Below are 22471 nucleotides of genomic sequence, written 5' to 3'. Positions count from 1 at the left end.
AGTCACTGGTTCAAGGCATCTGTGAAAATATCTGACTAATAATTAACTGACCTCAGTGGTAGCTGAGCAGAGAATTCAGTGGCTGCACATTACAATGCAAACTTTATAGAATTAGTATAAAAGTGTCACTGAAAATATCCAGGAACAGCAGTAAACCCTTGAGGATGGGTGAAATCTAATTTTGAGAGTTCAAACACAGTATTTTAAATGTCATGTTTTCAACAAAAATATAAAACATGTAAAAAAAAAAAACCTCAGGACAGTCCATAAACTGGGGGAGAAAAACATTCAACAGAAATAATTAATGAGTGATCTAGTGAGTGAACACACCAGACAAAGACTTTAAGCAAGCTAAACCCTAAAAAAAACAGGAAACATCCTCAATTCATTCTTTGTGGTCATACTTGATATCAAAGCCAAGCAATGACAAAAAAAACCAATATATCTCTTATATTAGTTGGAGAAAAATACTCAGTGGAATACTAGCAAACTGAATCTAGCAATATAAAATGAATTATGCATTATGACCAAATTTGGTTTAATATTCAAAACTCAGTGTAATATACCATGTTAATACAATAAAAGACAAAAACCTCATGCCTTCTCATTGATCCAGAAAAAGCACATGACAGAATCCAATTCCCTTTCATGGTGAGAACATGCATCAGCAAACCAGGAATACAAGGACACTTCTCCAACCCAACAGAGGGCATCTACAAACAACACCAACGTATAACCCACCAGTAACATACATAATGGTGAAAGGATGAATGCCTTCACACTAATATAAGAACCAAGAGGAGGATATCCACTCTTGACACTTCTATTCAATATTGTACTAAGGAAAATTTGACAAGAAAAAGAAATGAAAGGCATTCAGAGTGCAAAGGAAGAAATGAAGCTATTTCTATTTGCAGATGTCCTGCTCTTGTACATAGAAAATTCTAAAGAATCCACTAAAAACTATTCGATATACTAGTGGATTCAACAAGGGTACAAGATAAAAGATCAGTGTATGAAAACCAATTATATTTCTATACATTAGCACTGAAAAAAATCCAAAAACGGAAATGAGAAAACTTATAATGGCAATAAAAAGAATAAAACACCCAGGAATAAAGTTTTAAAAGGTACAAGTTTTGTACAATGAAAACTACAAAACAGAATGCAAAGTAACTGCTAATGGACAGGGAATCATGAGAGTGTTCTACAATTTGATTGTGTTGATGGCTGCACAACTCTGCAAATATACTAAAAACCACTGAATTGCAAACTTTAAATGGACAAAATTTATGGTATGTAATTATATCTTGATAGAGCTGTTTAAAAAATTGCATCTACGGCTCTTGCCTTCAAGTTGACAGCCTAGAACTGGAAAATATGCACTGAGAAATGACGCAGGCTCTGTGACTTCATCTTCCCTTGAGAAGGAAACGAACAAGACTGCATGAAGAATTTTATAAGACATTCTTTTACAACAGTTTCAATTAGGAGAAAGATAGAAGAATTGGTTGATGTGAGTTCCATTCTTGGAACAGGAACAATAGTATTAAAAACTAAAAGAAGACAGACATTAAATTATCAATTATTTTTTGTTTACCTCTTTTTCCTTCAGTAAAGCTTCATGTTTTTCTTCAAGCTGCTTCATTTCAAATGCCAATGTGTCTGCCCTTTTGGATTCAGAGGAAAGTTTAATGTGAACATCTTGAACCTTTCTGTCAGAAACAAAAATAAAAAACAATAACATATAATACTGATAGTTTTTCAGAATTGAGTAAATGAGAGACTGATTGGAAATAACATAATATGATTATAGTGTAATTCTAAATATTTGTGGAAATGGCATGTAGAAGAGATTTAGTATGTATTTTTAAATATCCCAATAATAACTTGGTAAAAAAAAAATCATGGTTCTACTCTAATGCTTCTGTAGCTTGACTGAGAAAAAGCAAAACAGTTTAAATTTAGCTCCATTCTGTAGGCATTTATTATTTGTTAACAGAAATGCTAGTAAACATTACAATGACCAAAAAAAAGCTAAAAGGCCAATAAAAAGGTAAAAGACCTAGATAGTTCAAACGCAATTATCAACCCTTAGATTAAAATTACAGATAGAATAAATTTATCATAATAAGTTCACAACTATGGGCAATGTTTTTATCATTCTAAAAATATCAAATGGAATGATAAAGTTGAGCTCTTTCAGCTTTATCAATTTAACAAAATATTTTCTTACCTGCTTCTTGTATGTTTCTAATTGTGTACGTGCTGCATTTGCCTTCTTTAATTCTTCTTCCAAGCTCACTGTATTATGCATGTACATCATGTTTGCATCCTATAAAGTTTTCACCTGCTTACGAAGGTCATTCAGATCTTGTAGCTTCTGATGATATATTTATACTGTTGCTGAAGTTTATTTGCTTTATCAGAGGTAGCCCTATAACAATAAGACTATACATTACTCTGTAAAAACTAATAAATGTACTAGCAATTTTATTCTGGCTGTAAACTGATTCTTCCAATAAACTATCAATTGACTAAAACAAAAAAAAATAAGATATAGGAATCACAAACTTTGTGAGAACTTTGGAAACAGACTGAGGCTTTAACCTATCTAAAATTTTCTGCTACAAAGGCATTAAAATAAAAATGCTTTATATTTGATATACTAAGTACTAAAACTTTTATATCACACAATGCATAAAAATGAATGATTTTGTAAATATAACTGAACAATTCTGAGCTCTTCTGTAGCTTACAGGCCCATTTTGCCTTATTCATTATATAACATTTAGTGCAGTTTTGTTCTAAATATTTGAAATACTTAGGAAGTTAACTCAATCAACTTATAATTTGTGTGGCAAAGCACTTCCCTTTATAATTGTGCTTATGTGACCAACTAGAGCAAAAACAAACTAACCACATCAGTTCATATTTGAAAATGACAGATCCGATAAAGGCTTGACGTCCAGAATATATAAAGAGCTCACACGCCTCAACAAACAAAAAACAAATAACCCAATTAAAAAATGGACAGAGGAACTGAACAGACAGTTCTCCAAAAAAGAAATACAGATGGTCAACAGGCACATGAAAAGATGCTCCACATCGCTAATTATCAGAGAAATGCAAATTAAAACTACAATGAGGTATCACCTCAAACCAGTATGGATGGCTGCCATCCAAAAGACAAACAACAACAAATGTTGGCAAGGCTGTGGAGAAAGGGAAACCCTCCTACACTGCTGGTGGGAATGTAAATTAGTTCAACCATTGTGGAAAGCAGTATGGAGGTACATCAAAATGCTCAAAACAGACTTACCATTTGACCCAGGAATTCCACTCCTAGGAATTTACCCTAAGAACGCAGCAATCAAGTTTGAGAAAGACAGATACACCCCTATGTTTATTGCAGCACTATTTACAATAGCCAAGAGTTGGAAGCAACCTAAATGTCCATCGATAGATGAATGGATAAAGAAGATGTGGTACACATACACAATGGAATACTACTCAGCCATAAAAAAAGGGCAAATCCTACCATTTGCAGCAACATGGGTGGAGCTGGATGGTATTATGCTCAGTGAAATAAGCCAAGCAGAGAAAGAGAAATACCAAATGATTTCACTCCTCTGTGGAGTATAAGAACAAAGGAAAAACTGAAGGAACAAAACAGCAACAGAATCACAGAACCCAAGAATGGACTAACAGGTATCAAAGGGAAAGGGATTGAGAAGGATGGGTGGGTAGGGAGGGATAAGGGGGTGAAGAAGATAGGGGGTAATATGATTAGCATGCATAATAGGGGGGGTTGAGAGAAAGGGGAGGGCTGTACAACACAGAGAAGACAAGTAGTGATTCTACAGCATTTTGCTATGCTGATGGAGCGTGACTGTAAAGGGGTTTGGGGGGGGGGACCTGGAATAGGGGAGAGCCTAGTAAACATAATATTCTTCAAGTAATTGTAGATTAATGATAACCAAAAAAGAAAAAAAGAAAGAAAAGGGGGGTTACTCCCTGATAGGATAAAACTAACTGCAAATCAACAATTAATGCATGCTTTAAATATTCTTAATTTTGATCATATTAAGGGTGTCAGATGATCAGCCATGGAAGTACATTTTTCTGATAATATTCCTTTCTCTTAAAAAAAATGCAGTTCCTGTGAGGTGATCTCCAATAAGTTCTTCACAATGTTATAAAGGGCATATCAAAGTGTGGGCAAAGGGTTTGTTTGTGTTTATATAGAGGATCAAAGCCTAATTTGGCTACCCAGAAAACGAATTAAGATACCATATGAAGAAGAACTTCCAACATCAACATCCTCTGGAAGAATCATTCCAGAAGATGATCACCAAAAAACTTTAACAAAGATCCTGGCACTGTTGCAGTTGTAGCTGCATTCATCCCACAGATTCCTGGACTTGCCATTGGAATGAAGATGGAGATATCTAAGCTGGCCTGTGCATACAGTAAAACAACAAATTTGACTGGAGCTATACTGTTGGAACTCAACGAAGAATTAGGAGAAGTGCAAGTTGCAGCGCTCCAAAATCTTGCGACTATAGACTATCTACTGTTAAAAGAACATATGGGATGTGAACAGTTCCCAGGAATGTGTTATTTTAATTTGATTTTTCACAAACTATTCAAATTCAGTTAGACAATATCCATCATATCATTGATAAGTTTTCACAAATGCCTAGGGTACCTAACTGGTTTTCTTGGTTTCACTGGATATGGCTGGTAATTGTAGGTCTGCTTTGGTTATGTAGCTGTATTCCTATTATGTTAATGTGTGTACACAATTTAATTAGTAGTTTAAAACGTATACATGCTTATGTTACTCTACAAGAAGATATGTCAAAGAAATAATCAATCCTCCCATGTTTTCTTCCATCTGCTACGTCTATAGCATTTCTTCTTCCTTCGTACTTACAACTCTTAAGTAGAATTCGTTGCCTCATATCGAAATTACTGAGTATCATAATTCTTCCAAGTGGTAAAGATACCTCAAGGCAAATGCTTGGCATAGAAGCCACAGGGCATAAATCTGCAAAGAAGTAAAAAGCTAACCTTTTCAAACAATATTGCTTTTCTCTCACTTACCAACTTTACATATCCCTGTATGGCCCCGGAAGATGACTGGTTAGCAGGAGACAGGTAAGATTCCTCAAGGGAGGAACAACCTAAGACAGGCACAGTCGCAGGGGGGCAATCAGGTGAGAAACTGGGGATCAACAGAGGTGAGGCTTAGAACCTCATCCCCCCGTTCTGAGAGAAATCTTCTGCATCCGTGGATGTTTTGTTGCCCATGTCTAGCTTGGATTAATACTTAGTCTATCGGCACACACCTGATCATCTATATTTGCCATCTTACAGCACTAAACTATGTTTTCTACCTTTATCTTGCATCTACCTACCACTTCAGTATTTTATTAATAATAATAATAATAATAATAATAATAATAATAATAATAATGGAGAAATGTGGGATTCTCTTATAAATCAAGTATAAAAATCAAACGACTAATCATATTTGACCTGATTGTTTATAGTTCATGATGCGTGATCAAAACCGAAAGTTTCTGTGATGAATGCCCTTGCACTGTTCACCATGTAAGAACTTATTCACTATGTAAGAACTTGTTCACCATGTAAGAACTTGTTCGTTATGCTTCAGAAAATTGGAGACTGTTGAGAATTAGGCTTGGGGTTGATTAATGATTGTGCATTGAGTCCCCTATACAGAATTTTATTGTTGTTAACAACCATTTGATTAATAAATATGAGAGATGCCCTCTAAAAAAAAACACATGAAAACGTAGGCTACAGAATAGATGAAATAATACAATATATATCTGACAAAAGATTTGTATCCAGAATGTATTTTTTTTAAAATGACTACAACTCAGTAATAAAGACAAACAATTCAATTTAAAAATAGGCCAACAATGTCCAGAGACATTCACAAAATATATCCCACAAAAACACATGAAAAGGCGTTTATCACATCATTAATTATCAGGAAAATGCCAATTAAAGTCACAATTAGATTCTCCTACATATTCTCCGGAATAGCTAAAATTAAGAAGACTGAAAAATCAAATTTTATTATGCAGGCAGAGCAACTACAAGTAGCAGCAACCACTCCTCATGGAGACCTATCTCAGCAATATAGCAATATTACTTTTCATACTTGCAGTAAGAAAAAAATTAGAAAAATTATGTCCAAAAGAAGTCTTATACTCCATATACATATGTCTATTAACCAAAATCTGGAAACCTAAGTGCCCATCTAAAGGAAAGTGAATAAACACAATGTGGTACAATGTGAGATAAGCCCATATAATGGAATACTATTCAGAAATAAAAAAAAATTACGGACACATTCAACAATGTGGATGAATCTCACAAACATGCCAAGCAAAAGAAGCCAGTTACCAAAGAGTTCAGACTGCACGATTTAATTTATACCTAGTTCTAGATCAGAGAAAACTAATCTATGATCAAGAATAATCAGAAGAGTAATTAGACTTTGGGACGCAGGGGTTGACTGGGGAACACAAGGGAAATTTCTGCAGGGACAGAAATGAACTATATATTGGTAAAAGTGTGAGTTACACAAATGTGCGCCTTTGTTAAAAACATGTCAAATTGTACTTAGTATTTATTTGTTTCACAATATGTATTACCATGTTAAAAAAAAATGGTAAACAAACAAGTCTAAAAATAGTTTGCTTTTTACAAAGGTATGGGTTAGCAATTTTTAAATTATTTCCTGTGTGTTTTGGGATTGAGTATATGAGAAAATTTATTGAGGAAAATGGGAGCCAGGTGACTATTGGAAAAGGAAGTTACATAATGGAAATGGAGAAAAAGAATGAACCCTGATGACATAGAGCTAAGATGGAAGAGGTCAGTATGAATTCACTGTTCATATAATATAAAAATAAATGCAGTTATATGCATAAACAAGTGTGTGAGCACAGGCAAGTATGAACCTGCGTAAGTGTGTTTCCTAGTTCTGTACACCACAGGGACCTAGAGTAATGACAGAACAAAAATTCATCTGGAGCATAGACCTTTGTTTCTGAACATTATCCACACTAAGAGGATTCAGGACTCCTTGGAAATAATTGATTACAGAGTTGGGAAAGGGGAAGGACGAGATAAGGCTAGAACATTTTGTTGTTTCAAAAAAAGGTAAATGCTCAAAGGATAGCACCATGTTGAAAGGATACAGGGGTCAACTGAAAGGCTCCCTAATAGGCAAATCTGGGATGACTCCAGCATCAAAATAAATGATAACAGTAATGAATTTATCATCCATTGAATTAGAGTCCATTACTAAATGGAATGCATGATCCTAAGTTGGTTTCTGAACTGGGGAAAATGTTTGCTACAGAGGACATCAAGACAACTAACAGATTTGAATATGATCTGAAGATTAGATAATATTGTATCAGTAGCAAATTCCCTAAGTTTAAACACTACACTGTGGTCTATAAAAGACTATCCTTGTTCTTAAGAAATGCATATCAAAGTATATAGGGGTAAATGGGCATGTCTCCAACTTACCTTCAAGTGGTTTAGAAAAAAAACATTTGTACATCTAGCAGAGACAGCTAACCCAAATGAAGAAAACTGTAAAACAATTGTTGAATCTGAGTAAACGGTATAAAGGAGTTCCTTGTACTCTTTTTACAACATTTTTTATAAGTTTAAAATTATGTAAAAAAAAATACAAGAATACACATACATGTAAAAAATACAAAAACTACGCACAATTAAAGTGCCTGCACTCAAACCCATATAGTTAGAGCCTCAGTGGTAAACACACAGGAGATAATCAATGTTTATTAAAGGTAAGTCGTACACTTTTTTTCAAAGAAGAAATGAAGAGGTAAAATGAAAAGCATCTTTTGGCTTCAGATTTGAAGTTTTTCCATTTATTATCAAGTTCCCTCTCCCTCTCCTAAGAGATGTCTCCTTTTTCCCAAGGTTAAATAATCACTCTTTAAATTCCTATTGAACTTGTCCATGGCCTTCACTTGGAACTTACTGACTTGGACACATTATTTAAATTGCTTTTTATATACATATACCACCTGCCTACTGGATTGTAAGCCCTTTGAGGGCAGGAACTACTTATCTTATACTATTTGGTATTTTCAGTGTTTAATACATATCCTAAATATGATTATACTGCTTAATAATTCATTGCTTATGATTCTTTAGCTACTAGTTTAACAGATAGAACTCCACAGAATTTCTACTAAAAATGCTACCTGAAGTTTTCTTCCTGTAATTGTTCCAGTTGTAAATGTGCATGAAAATACTTTTTTGCAACCATTGTATTTGGATCATCAAAAGATTCATCCAACTGGTCAAGTTTTTCATTCATCATCTCATTCTCAGAAACTAGTGAATTCTTTTCATCTTGTAGTACAGTCACCTAAAAAGCAGACAAACATAAGCAACAATAGCAGAAAAGCTTAGATTAGAGCCCACAGTCCTGCATTCTAATTCTGACTAAGCCATTAAACAGCTTGGTCAATCAGACTAGATAATTTAGAAAAATCCTTCCAACTCTGGAATTCTGGTTCTAGGAGGTTTTCGGTCAAACAAAAGAAGTTAACTTGATCAATACAGTGAAAACAGTTAATACATATAAAGAGAACATCTTCAAAGTGTTATTATGTTTGCCTTAGCTCTGGGAAGAAAGTGTTTCTAGACTCTAAAATTTGATGTACCGATTAATCTCAGAAAATTAATTTATTCCCCTTCAGGAATAAATTTATTTTTAGGAGGCTGTTACCTGCTAAGCCAAAATACACACACATATGCACAAAGTTATTGTTTTAGGCTCATAGTGGAGAATTACCACTTACACATCATGTCTTCTGGGAATGAGCAAATTATTTGGTTAATGGATCAGTTACAGAAAGTTGAACTGAATCCACTGGCACACTGAAACAGAAGCTTATGATTTAAAAGGGATAAAAATGCAACTTCAGAACCACATCAATATCAGTACCTGATACACTTTAAGACTGACTTACATATTTATACAACGAGAATGATTTGTTCTCTCTGTTCTATTTCTTCCCCACTTAAAAATATCTTTAAAATTTAAAGGTGAGGCTGTGATATCACCTTTTTCTAATATCAGAAGTTTACATATGATTTTATTAATATTAGTTCAAATCAAAGTTGACCTATTGTGACTTCCAACATATTATTGCACAAGTTTACTATTTATATTTTCAACAGGTAATTAATTCAACCCAGTTATGTGAATGAGACCACATACTGATACACTGAGCTAATAACAGGAAATTAAAATAAAGCGTCCAGCGGTGGTTCTAGGCATCTACCTTAACATCTTCTTTAGCCCATGGTGATGTTTCCATTAGGCTCACTCTGTACCTGCCTTGGGCCCTCTCTGTTTCTCTCACTCTATTTCTGTTTTTTCTCTCTCCTGTCTTTGTCTCCCTCTGAGCTATTTAAAAAAGACAGAAAGGTTGAAAAAGCTGAAAAAAAATCAAAATAACATTTTTCACCTATCACCCATATTTTACATTTTTAATATGTTTGCTTACTTAAAATATATATATATGAACTTCTATAGCTGGAGTCCCTTTAGTACACTGTACCCAGTCCCAATGATTCTTAGGCATACTAGAATTTGAAATCACTGCCTCACAATGTAAGCTAATGCTGTACAATCATGGGCAGGAGTATTTTCCTTTAACATACTATTAGCAAGAATGGTCACTGCTGCTTCCATAAGTGGAGTGCTACCTACTGCCACCAGGTGCTATGAATAAGAGCTGGGAAAGGAAGAATAAAGAGCAAGGGATAAGCTTGCCACACCATGCCCCAAAGCCCCGTAATAACCTTGAGTGGCAAGACTACTTCAAGAACTTCAAAACTTCACACTAAAATCTCAGGAGGGCTTTTTATTCTTTTTTTTAAAGTACGCATAATCAGCCCATCCTCCTGACTTAACTGAGTCAGAATTTCAGTTGTTCCAGAATTTACAACCATGATCTGCACAGAACCAACACAATCAGGTATTTAAATCACAGATTCAAACTTCACTGCCAGTTTTCACCATAGAATCTCTGTTCGTGCGCCTTTATTTTGAATAAAATATGTTTGCTAGCTGGACTGTGTCAACAAGCAGTTTTTTCAAGGGCTTGTAAGTTTGCATCTGAGCTCTTCATCTGGGTACAGTGCTGTTTCTCTGCCTCAGCCTTTTGTGGATATTGCTCCCCAGTATTCTGGCCTGGAGGCTGTAGGAGAGCCTGATTTTTCCTGTCTTTGTAGATGATTTATGCTTCCTACCTGAATGACTGAGTTGTTGTTTTTCTTTTATTCTTGAAGTTCAACAGCTTAACTAGGATAAGGCTTGGCGTCAAGCAATTATTCACTGATTTCTTTCTGTATACCTGCAATTACCTTTTAAACCTCACTTTGTTGTCCTACCACCTACTGTGTTTTTATGATGAGTTTTTATGAAATTGTTACACAACATGAAGCAAAAGTTATTTTCTAAGCTTGACTAAAATCTTTTACATGCTCCTTTTTATTTCTGTTTTTGATCTGTAATGTTCGCACACATGGCATGTTTTTATTCCTTTTATTTAGGTCTTGCTTCATTGGCAGTCAAGATACCCTGTGTTCCAGTGTAGTGTTGAAGATTTCTTTGATACTGTCTCCCCACTGTGGCCAAGACCCAGTATGTGCTTCCCTCTATACAGAGACTGTTTTCTCTCCACACCACTCTATAGCCTTGTGAATGGTCAGGGAAGGTTGGGGCACCAGGTGAGGCAATGATAATCTTTTTACAACATGTGGGCTAAGCTTTCACTTCTGAGGTTTAAGAACTTATGTCAGGGTGGTAAGAAGTGTATTCCATTCCCATGGAGGAATTTCTCTGGACGTCAGACTCCAATTTGTTGAGTTGCCCTACAGCCTTTGTTTTTACCTAGAGGTGTCAGGCCCTTAGTTTCTTCTTAGTCATTATTTCTATTCCTCCCCAAAGATAAAACAAAAAGGAATCAATGAGTGAATATCCTTTCATTAGGTAAACTATAGTAAGAAGTCTCAAGATTTTTGTTAATTCCCCTGCATGGGCTGGGGATAAGGAGGCACAGCAGGAGCCAGCTATGCTGCTCCTCCATCAGCCTACTGCCTGCTTCCATCCTTGATGACAACCCTCTAACTTCATTAGGTCGTATCCTTTTTCTTGCTTATCTGCTCTTGGTAAATTACCCTGTAGCTAATTTTTTGTTTTTTGGTACATTTGGTTAGGTATTAAAAAAGAAAATCTTCCCCATATTTTAAAGTCACTCTCAAATGATACTAATTAAAAGTAAAAATTTTACAAAAACCATTTTCCTTATAAAATTGGGACATGTGTCATACATATATGTGTGTGAATTTCATATTGTTAAATTAATAAATTATATTATGTTCTAATTATATGCAAAAGCATTCATTTCATTTATGCAACTGATCATTTATTTTAATACTAGATATTCTATTTAATACTAGAATTAAAATGCTGAACCTTGGGATGTCTGCACTTTTCAACTAAAATACGGAGATCATATTTTCTTCACTGTGTTACAAAAATTTAAATCTTTTAACTTACGGTTTTGTGTTCTTCACTGAGTAATAATTTCTCAGTAAACTATACAGAGATCCTTCATGAGACTGGCGATACCTGAATGAGTCAATTCTCTATACTTTAATGAGGCATTCTGGAGGGCCAATATGACCTTATTATTTTGGGTTGGTTTCTGAAATAACACATATTAGATGCTTTGTATGTGTGCGCATGGGTGTTACTGCATGAGATGAATGTGGTTAGGAAAGATACAGTAACAGGCAGAATTTCCCCTAGTACTGACACTCTGACTTTGTTCAAATACAAACACTGGCTTTGTTCAAACATAGAAATTGATTTTTTAAGATTAAGTTAAAAGACCTGGAATGCAGTGCTGTCCGTGCCCTATGTAGCCGACTCACCCTGACCAAGTCACTTCTCTTGCGTTACTGGCAAGCCCTTGAGGGTTAGAAATATTACCCAGGCCTATCATTATATATTTATCACAAGCAGTAATAATGCCACCACAACCCTTGTCCTTGTCCTCAGACTTTTGAGAGAATCAACTATTTATGAACCTCATTATTTGAACCAAAAAATATAATTTTACATATAGTATGTAACACATTTAACCTATTTAAGACTTACTTTATAACTTTTTCATTTGCATTTTCATATAACAATAATAACAGCAATATATGCAAAAGCATACATAGCACTTATCTGCAGGCCTTGCTCTAAGTGCTTAATATAAATTAACCGATTTAATCTTCAGGATACTCTGGAGAATACTAAAGTACAGAGAAATTAAGTAATTTGCCTGAGAATATACAACCAGCTGGTAACATGGTCAGGTCCTGAATATGGGTGGTCTGATTTGATAATCTACTCTATTAACTGTTAATTATTATCCCTCATGTTAAGTTTATTTTGATAACATGTATGATGTACACATGAGCACAAGAATTACATACACATCTTCATACACATGCACATGTTAGCTAACAAACATGGTATTTGCATTTATTGAGATTCAGGCACTTCTAAATATTTCTATAAATGACCTCACTTAATTTTTATACCCTATGAAGTAGATATTTTAATTAAATTAAAATATAATTTAATATTTCAAATTATAGTTTTTAATTAGAAAAGAAAAAATTAAGGCTTCATCTAAATAGTTGAAATTCTACAATTAGAATTATTTTCTCAAAGAAGTAGGTAAGCCAGCAATTTTCAACTCTAAGAGAAAAATAACTATGAATGCTTGGATATTCAAGCCTATAACAAATATTTTTAATGGTCTATCCATGAAATGAAACCCAGCCTCCAAAACACTTTGCCAATTAATTCACTTAAATAACACCTTTGTAAACTTAGAGAGGAAATTTTTCTCAGATTAGGTTTCTTTTCCACACCTGCATATCTAATTCTTGACATCTTTGCCTCAGTTCTTCTTTTTCTGCTAGTGCTTCCTGAAGTTCTTCCAAGGTCCTTTTAAGCTGAAACATAAAATGCCCTCATTCTTAGTAATCGTGTTTTGACACAAACTGAAAACTAGATTTTTATCACAATACATACATACACTGATAATTGGAAATGTTTTTTTAAATTTACCTATTAATAAGTCTTAATTTATTGTTTATGATTAATACATAGTCTCATTAGCATTTAAAGCTTAAGCCCTTCAGGAATAAAATTTTATGTAAATCCTTGGGAAATATATAAGCAAAAGAGTATTAGAAGATGCACTATTTAATTTCATCACAGAAAAAATTTAGAAAGAACATGTTTTAGAAGAGCATTTATAGAAAAAAATTTACTTTGAAATACTTGAAATTACTAGTGACACTCATGAAGTACAGACATCCAAAAATTAAACAGGAAAGTACTAGATGCATTTACCTTTCCTCTTACCCTTTCCCCTACAACCCAGACTGGGGTATACATAGGAGGACAGTGCCTTTTCCTCCGTGCAAAACAGTCATGTAACAGAACCAGGGGAAGGAGCCTTGAGTAAAGGCCTCTGAGCTGTTTCTTCACTATCAGGAGAGATAATAGTAACTGTGATGAAAATTATAGTATCTTATTAGAGAAATCAGAACTTAACAGAATTTTTAAATTGTCTATTCTTTAATTGTGTATCCATCTAAATAGTTTACATACATCAAGTGTCAGAGAGAAGTTCAATTAACATGATCAGAAAAAACTGGGTTACTACTTACATTCACGAAGAATGAATAATAACATTCAATTGAGATATTATGGCAGAACAAATGGTCTAAATTTCATTAAGGAAAATATTCTTGTATATGTTTTCCTATGTAGGCCTTATGACAATGACAGTAATTGGCAATGTTTTTAACATTTTCCTCACATACTGAAATACTCACCTGTTGCTCTAATTCTCCAACAGCATCGTTTGTAGGAGAGCTTAGTATTTCTTTACTCATCAACTAGGAAATTAAAATAGTAAAATCAAGTACAATAAAATGATGTTCACAAAGTAAAACTAGGTTTATTTGACAGTACAATAACATGATTTATATATTTTTTCCTTGCCTTAATTTGATGCTCCTTAGACTATTGTTCAAATAAAAATTTTATTAGAGGTCTAAGCTAAATAACACAATATTCAAGCAATATCTTAGTGAGGGTATAATAAGGAAAGTGTGCTGAAAAATGTAGATATATTTAAAATAATTGTGTACTGAAAAACTACAATCCAACTTCTAAAAGATGAATTACTAAAAAAAATTGGACATGTTAATAAAAAGGTATGTCTATAACATAAATTAATATTTTTAAAATGCAGCCTTTAAATGAGTGATATGGCAAAATTCCAAATTTGAGAAGTCATTTTTGAAGTAGGCATTATAATTGTATGAAAAAAGAACAGGACCCTGTCAAATAACTTTTTGCATACAAAAGGCAGATTTATTTAGGGGTAGTGATGCTTGGAATTCAAACCAGCAATGCACAATCAGCATATACCAACGGCTGAAGTCCCATATGCTGCCTCCCTCTAAATCACAGCCCTTCCAAACTGTTTGTCCTTACTAATCTCTCCCTCAGGTTTCCTCTGCACTCAACTTCATGGCAACCTTTTAGTCTAATTTTAAGAATCATCATACACCACATGAACTTTGAATCCTAGTGGTCAAATTTAGATAACTAGATTGGTTTCAATCCAGGCTACCTAGCTCCAAAACCTAAGTATCATTATATTTGCTAACAGTTCTAATATTCTGAAAATACATATGAGATATACACACACATACACACAATCAGTCTTCAAGGAAGATTGCTCTAATTGGTAAAGGGGAAAAGAAAAATTTCCGCCTAGACTAAGGTTGTTTATCCTGGTCAGCTGAAGGTATTTAAAGGAACTTGAAAATAATAATTTATCTTTTAAAATGCAGAAGTAGTGAGATTCAAGATGGCAGCATAAGACGTGAGACAGAGAACTCCTCCCAAAAGCACATATAATACAAAAATATAGTTAATACAACTAATCCTAAAAGAGCAACAGGAAAGAAGGCTGTGCCAGGCTGCATACACCTGGAGAACAGAGCAGACCTCACCAAATGGTAAAGTACCAAAGCCTTGAGGGGCAGAACCCAAGCCCCTCCCCCACCCCAGCTCACCAGCAGAAGGAAGAGAAATGGAGTGGGGAGCGGGTGGAAGCCTAGGACAGCTGAAAACCCACCCAGCCCTAGAGATCTGCTTTGGGAGCACAAACCTACATTGTGTGGTGCTCTGGAGGCTGGTGGGTTTGGAAAGCTAAGAAAGGTGTAATATTTGGAGAGACTGAGATTGCAGCCATGTGTGAAGGACAGGGATCCACATCCGGCCGCTCTGGGACAAAGGAAAGGCAGGTGGTCTGAGAGGCTTCCTAGCAGTGAGAGGGCTGCTGAAGGGGTGGGGTTTGCACAGAGCTTGCTGTACGGGAAATGGGATAGGTGGACAAGGTTGTCTGGGCACACTCTGCCCAGCAGGGCGGGAACTTTCAGGAGCTTCAGGCGCTCCATGTCCTTAGGTGGCTACTTAGCTCCAAGGCCCCCCACTGTGATACACAGCCTGCTGAGCCCTCCTCCTGGCCTGCCAGCACCGGCTGGCAACCCACAGTCCCTGCCCTGGAGTCAGGCCAGCCAGCCGGAGGCCCCGCCTACAGCAGTTACAGACACAAAGCACAGAGGCTTACACCTGTGTGCTTGGCCCACTGGTTCTGACAGTGGAGACAGGCACTGTAGCCAGGATGCAGGAAACAGCTGTTTCCTCCCTCCAGGCACCAACGCCGCTTCCCCACGACCCCCAACATCACTCCAGGGGCTGAGCAGCTCCAGACTAGAGTTTCTGGGCACTAGAGGGTGCCATATAGAAATATGAAATGTCAAAGGAAAATGGTTCAAACAGAAATCTCAGACACCAGAAAAAGGGCCAAAGAAAACTGAACTCACTAATCTTCCTGAAAGAGAGTTCAAAATGGACATCATAAACATGCGCATGGAGGTACAGAAAAATTCAAGAACTCAGGGATGAATTTAGGATGGAGATTCAATCATTAAGAAATTCCATATCTGAAAAAATTACCTTGAACTTCCTGGTTATTATCAAATATGTACATTTCATGATTTGAAAGCTTTATAGTTACAGAAAATTCTTAGTATTAGACATCCCATTTTCCAAATAATAAGAATGGATTCCCATGAGGAGGGATGGTACAGGTCAATACTGTGAGAAGCACAGAGCTGCCTGCATTTTACAACTATTAAGGGAGAAAATATACAAAATCTTTGGGTTACTTTTGATTTCACAATATTCACTGTTCAAATATATGAAACAGTCATCAATTTGTGTCATTGAAGAAAAGAGAAAGAAGTGTATCATGGAAATAGCCTCAATCTCCACCTCTGCTTCTGGCCCCATATTATAATGTCACCCTAGTGACTGGGCTTTGGATTCAGCCCCCTGTCATCTCAGTTTCAGAGAAAAACCATGGAATGGAAAGTGGGGGTGGGGGTGGGAGGAATGACACCATTTTGCGTCCCATAGTACAGGACTCACAAAAAGGCTTTTACTCAGACTTGGCTCACATGCCAAATCTGGTGGATTTTCCCTAGTGGCTGTCTAGGCCCTCTCTGAAGGATGTTGAGATTGTACCTGGGCCTAAGCAGAAAGAGGGTTGGAGCCTATTAGCAACAGAGGCCAGTACTCCAAAACAAGAAGGAATCAGTTCATGTGCAGGAATTTTCCAGCTTGCAATCACTATGTTGACACCAATATAAGATTGTATATCAACTATACTTCAATAAAATTATATATCAAGAACCTCAACAAAAAAATACAGAAGTACAAAAATTGAATTTAAAGTTCTTTTAAGAGAATTTTTTTAAAAAAAGGTGGCTGGGACACTAGATAAATGTAAGTAAACCTGTTGCAAATGGTAGGTTTTTATACAAACAGAAAGATACACATGCATAAAATTTATGTAAAAATTTATATCCTTTGGTTTAGAATTTGTATACATTGGTGAACACAATATAACTTACCTCTTGAATAGCAGTCATGACCACATGTTGCACAGATTCTTCCAGGGTCATTATAGTTTGAATATGTTCTATGATTTAAAAAAAAAATCAGGTCTGAAAAAATAATCTACTCTTCATCCATAGTACTTTAGCCATTCAATTAACAGTATAAAAATGCATTTATCACACTAATTATTTAGGCAAATACATTATTTTTCCACAAGAGGTAGGTCCACTGAAATCAAATAAGTAGAATTGGAAATCACCATATAAATATTCTTAAGTGTTTTATTTTTCCTGAACAAGAAAGTCTTGAATTTTCTTATAAGAAAGAGAAAGAAAAAATTGCAATGAATCTTAAAACAATTACGACAATTTCTTCCCTCTTGTTAAATATTCAATATTATGGGGATGAATTTATATGCATTAAATGAACTCCTAAAATCTTAAGGCCAGGAAGTTTCATTTTGTCACCTATTCAGTTCATTTCAGGAATGCTTTCAAAAAAGGGACTTACACAGCCTCCTGTAACACCTGCTTAACATTCACCAAGTCTCACCTCAAGGACAGCCTTATGTTGCCACAAACACACCTGCAGGAAATTAAGTTAGTTCTGTTCTAATAAGAAGTAAGGAACCATGGGAAAAAGTCCTTCATATATTTGCAGATTTAAATCCACTTCAACTGTTTTTCAGCTAAAATATTTTCCAGGAATTTTAAGAACTTATTTTCTAATATTTTTATTGTTTTAACAATTCTTCTGGAAAACTCCTAAAAGTTCTCTAAAGCTTTCTTTTTTTGTGAAGCCAAGAACTACAGGAAGATTCTGGTAGATGCCGGATGCACCTGACCACCAAGTGCCACGGAGTGGAGAAGGGGAAGAATTATCTGGAGAAAACACAGGCAACGGATGGTTTCCTTTACCCGGATTTTCTGGATAATGGAATGTTTCAGGTTTGCTGAAACCTTCATAAAAAAATCTCTACCCCACCAAGACAGACATGCTACTGTTAACTAAACTATTTCATTCTTTCAAGATTGAGATTATTACAGTATCTTGGAGTCATTTTGAAAATTCTCACTTAAAAGTATAAAGGTTATGAAATCTGTTTTACATTGTGAATGTGTTTTGTTTTTAGATTTTAAGTAAAATTACTAACTTTTAAAAAAATTTACCTGCTCACTGGTAAAAATTGGTAACTCATGTACCTCCAAAAATAAATCCAATTAGATAATCCTCTTCTTAATAATAACTGAAAAATTTTTTATATTTACTACTTTCTAAACTTTTATTTATGCATCCAGGAATTCAATTTCCTTTTAAAAATCTGAGGATAAAATTGCTAAGTAATGTTTACAACTTAACTATGAAAGTACCACATGTATCAAAATGCATAGTAGGCAACAAAATCATGACTTATAGGAAAATTATGGCTTAAAATGTCAATTGTAGTTTAAAGAGGAAAGGACTGATCAATTTAAAAGAAAAATATACAAAAGAAATGAGAAAAAAAGGAACAGATATTGAACAGTATAAATAAAATAAAATCAAAGACAAAAGTTGGTTCTTTGAAAAAGACTATTAATACTGACAAACATGCTAAAATTGGGCAAAAAAAAAGGATGTTACAGCCAATAATTGAAATAGAAACAAAGCATTAATCAACTTAAAAAATGGATCACAGTGAGGAACAATAAATTGCTAGACTTATAAATGAATTATTATGTGTTAACTTGGAATTAAACATTTATGTACGTTTTAACATTCCATGAGCAAATGTTTCTTATTTTAATGAAAAATCCAACATACAGATCTTTGACATTATTTGTAAGAAATAATGACCTATGGAGAAGTACTGACTTGCCCTAGAAGAAAGCAGCCAGTTAATGATCTAGATGAACTAATATCATAGTTTTCTGAAACCTGATCCCTGTCATTTTTTACTGATAAACAATTAGTATCATGCATTTTTTTCTCCCTCCTGAATTTATTCTTATTGAATTTATCCCATCTCATATGCTCTCTTCATTAGTTAGATAACACTCAATGTGTATTCTAATGTCCTGGTTTAAAGTGTTTTATATTTTATAAACTTAAGCACCCAACAATCTCTTTTAAAGGTGATGTACTAAAGACCAAGTTTGGATGAATCATGCAAAAAACATCACCATCACAAATCTCACCACCCAAACTAGTGCAAGCCCCTAATGGAATTAAATCTTGCTCTGTTCAGTTCATTTTTTATTTACTATATGCAATAAAAAAATGACCTTTTGGAATTAAACAGGATATGGATCACTGTGTTTGGATATAACAATATAATATTCTACTCCATGTATAGCATCAAAATTCTTATCTGGAGGACATACTGGACAGGCAGAATATCACTTAAGAAGCTGTGATTATAATTTTGTAGCTACATATTTATTTATGAAAATCTGAATCAACCTAATGTTCTATCTTACATGTGTAACAGATAATCTATCAGATGAATAAGTACAACTTTACTGAGTATCCATTAAGTCCTGAGAACTGAATATATTAAACTAATTAAACTAAAATACATTTAATTAAGTCACTCAATATGAATCTCAGAATTCAGGTGCAAATAAGAACCTCAACATTTAATGTTGGAGCTGGGCTACAATTCAGATCTTTGGGCTTACATTTCAAGGGTGCTTTCTGCCAAGCTGTAATAGTAAATTTTTATGCTTTCAATAGCAATATAAGTTTTTTCTAGAAAGTTGGTATCCTCAAATGATTGAAGTTCACTTACCTTGCTTCTTTTCACAGTTGACTGCACAACCTAAAATAAGCTGGAGCAACCTCCCAAGCTCCACAGAATCAGAATATTCAGTTATTTGGTTTAAACCAGGGATAAGTTCTTCAGAAATCTGTTGTCCCAAAAACTGCAGTATTAAGACAATAAATCTGATCACTAATTTATGTAGGTGACAAAGAATTTACTACACTTAATTATTATAATAAAAATAAATTATAAATAGGTTCATGAAGCATCTCAGATAAATTATGAATAAATTCATAATTATTGACTAAAATCAGCTAACAAAGTTCAAGCAATGTCCCAAAATGTTGAGTAACCAGGCAAAATTAACTAAAGTAGTTTTATACCAAATATCCTTTGATCCCATTGCCAGAGGGATTGTTTAATTTGAGAATCCCCTGGTCTGATCTATTATGACAAAACTTGTGCCTTTCCATTGAAACATAAGCATATTTATATTGAGCCAAAGGATATTCAAATTTTGGTGTATGACTGATTGACAAGAGAACCACAATATAAATCATCACATATTTACAAATAGATAACGAATCGAATGAATTCTTTTTGTAGCTTATTAAATTTTCTTGGCATTAAACAAAAAGCTTCAAAATGAGTTTTATGCATTAATGAATTGAAAAATTTCAGTCTGAAGTTTAATTGGAAGAAATTACAAGTTCAATTCTGTGACAAATCTAAAAATTAAAAAACAAAAGTAAGGCAAAACTAAACCACAATCTCCCAAACATAACTTTCTTGAATAACATGAACTTTCTTATATCAAATAATCCTACTAAAGAATTTGGTATAATGCTGAATAAGGGGGGAAAAAATCTACCTGAATAATGTACTTATCTAAAGTGACTTTAACACTACTTCCATTTTGCATTTTTTTCCAAATTCACTTGCACAAGTGTAAGTTCACAGTATGTCTTTGCTGTTATTACACTGGGAAAAATGTCAAAATAATGCTTTGAATAGGAAATAATTTCTGTTTAATTATAAAGTCTACTTGATGGCACTACATAAAATCAAATCATATAAAGATGAAGGCACTTCTATTTGAGAAAAAATATCAATTTAAATAGTATCAGTATAGAAAAACATTATTTTACAAATCAGTGTATTATGCTTGTTTATCTTCACAAAATTTGAATGTTCTAAAAATGACAAGAAACAACAGTGCATTCCATTTATAAATTATAATCTGGTAAATGTTATAAATAAAAAGCCACATCATTTTTCAGTGTCAATAATTATCACACAGTATTTTGTACTTAAGCAAAGTCAGATGTTTTCCATACCTCATTATAGTAACTCATAATTCCTTGAAGTACTTTCTTTAAATTATTAGCCTAATGGAGAAAAAGAATAAGACTTAAATAATTTCATAATAACAATGAAAGAAATGTATGCCAAGGTGGAAGACAATAAAAACTCCCCCAATAAAAATGACAAAAACGTTAGTTTTACAGATACAAGTATATGATGTTTTTTAAACATCAAAGACATCAAAGCTTTAATCAGAGGTCGATTAAAAGAAATAATATATCCATGCTTACATAGTTTAACCAGGGTGATTTTATTTAAAGTGAGGAACATGAATTCAAATGCCAACTTTAAAGATGTAGTTACAAGCACGTCCACCTCTGATCATTAGTGAGTCTAGCCTTACTCTCCTGCCACAGACTAGAAAAAGTAACAAAATACAAGGAACAGTTGTTTACAAGTGTTAGCCAACAGGCTGTATAGAAGTCTAATATGTGAGAGAAGGAAAACAAAAGAGATGAGCCCAACGCTAGTCCAAGATTTCTCTCAGGAGGCAACTTCCATAACACTTAATAAGGTGGTAGAAACTAAACAAAGCCTGGAGAAAACAGATGTCAGAAATACAGGAAGGTCAAAGTAGTTAGAATTTAAAGGGCTGACAGATGAAGAGGTGAGAACTATGGAGAGGAAGAGCTCCGGAAATCTGCGTAGTAGTTTCTTTGACTCTCTGGCTGAATGCTAATTTGCATGTGCATGGGTGAAAACTCAACAAGATTAAACAAAAATAAGTTCTCTTTTTTTTCTCTAGTCATAAGTAATTCCAAGGAGAAAACAGTTTAGGGAACTTTTGTTGAACAATTCCCAAAGATTACACAGGGCCAAAAACTTAAAATTCCCACCAGCCAGTGAAGACTATGCTGTATAGACAAGCTTTCAGAGAAGACCCTAAAAGGTCACAGATAAGTGGTAGGTCTAACCAGCCCTGGAGGTAAAAATAACTCTAGATCTGCCTCCCCCTCCTAAAAACCTTGACAGGATCAAATTGATTCACAAGTATCTAAACTGCCTGCGAGAATAAAGTCCAGCATTCTTTAAAATAATACAAAAAATCCAGCACTCAACAATAAGACTAACACTGTCCAGACTCCAATAAAAAATATGGATCATAAGGAGGAGAAAACTCAGTCAATAAAAATGAGCCAAGAAATGACGGATGAAAGAATTTGAAAATAATGGTAAACGTACTAGTTTAAAATCTTCAAGGATTT

General features: G+C 34.4%; 1 protein-coding gene across 1 annotated transcript in view; it reads right to left on the bottom strand.

The window, feature by feature from the left end:
• LOC140848591 (protein Hook homolog 1-like) overlaps positions 1–22471 on the bottom strand; it is a 45374-nt gene that overhangs the window by 22207 nt on the left and 696 nt on the right. The window contains exons 2-8 of the mRNA XM_073232853.1: positions 21239–21289; positions 19929–20061; positions 17173–17240; positions 14014–14076; positions 13039–13122; positions 8292–8458; positions 1351–1421 (exon numbers count right to left, since the gene is read on the bottom strand). Of these exons, the coding sequence (XP_073088954.1) occupies positions 1351–1421; positions 8292–8458; positions 13039–13122; positions 14014–14076; positions 17173–17240; positions 19929–20061; positions 21239–21289 (637 nt within the window). The remainder of the gene's footprint in view (positions 1–1350; positions 1422–8291; positions 8459–13038; positions 13123–14013; positions 14077–17172; positions 17241–19928; positions 20062–21238; positions 21290–22471) is intronic.

Source organism: Manis javanica, chromosome 4, assembly GCF_040802235.1.
Source record: "Manis javanica isolate MJ-LG chromosome 4, MJ_LKY, whole genome shotgun sequence".
In the NCBI taxonomy this organism is placed as follows: Eukaryota; Metazoa; Chordata; class Mammalia; order Pholidota; family Manidae; genus Manis; species Manis javanica.
This window is presented reverse-complemented; position numbering and strand designations above follow the sequence as displayed.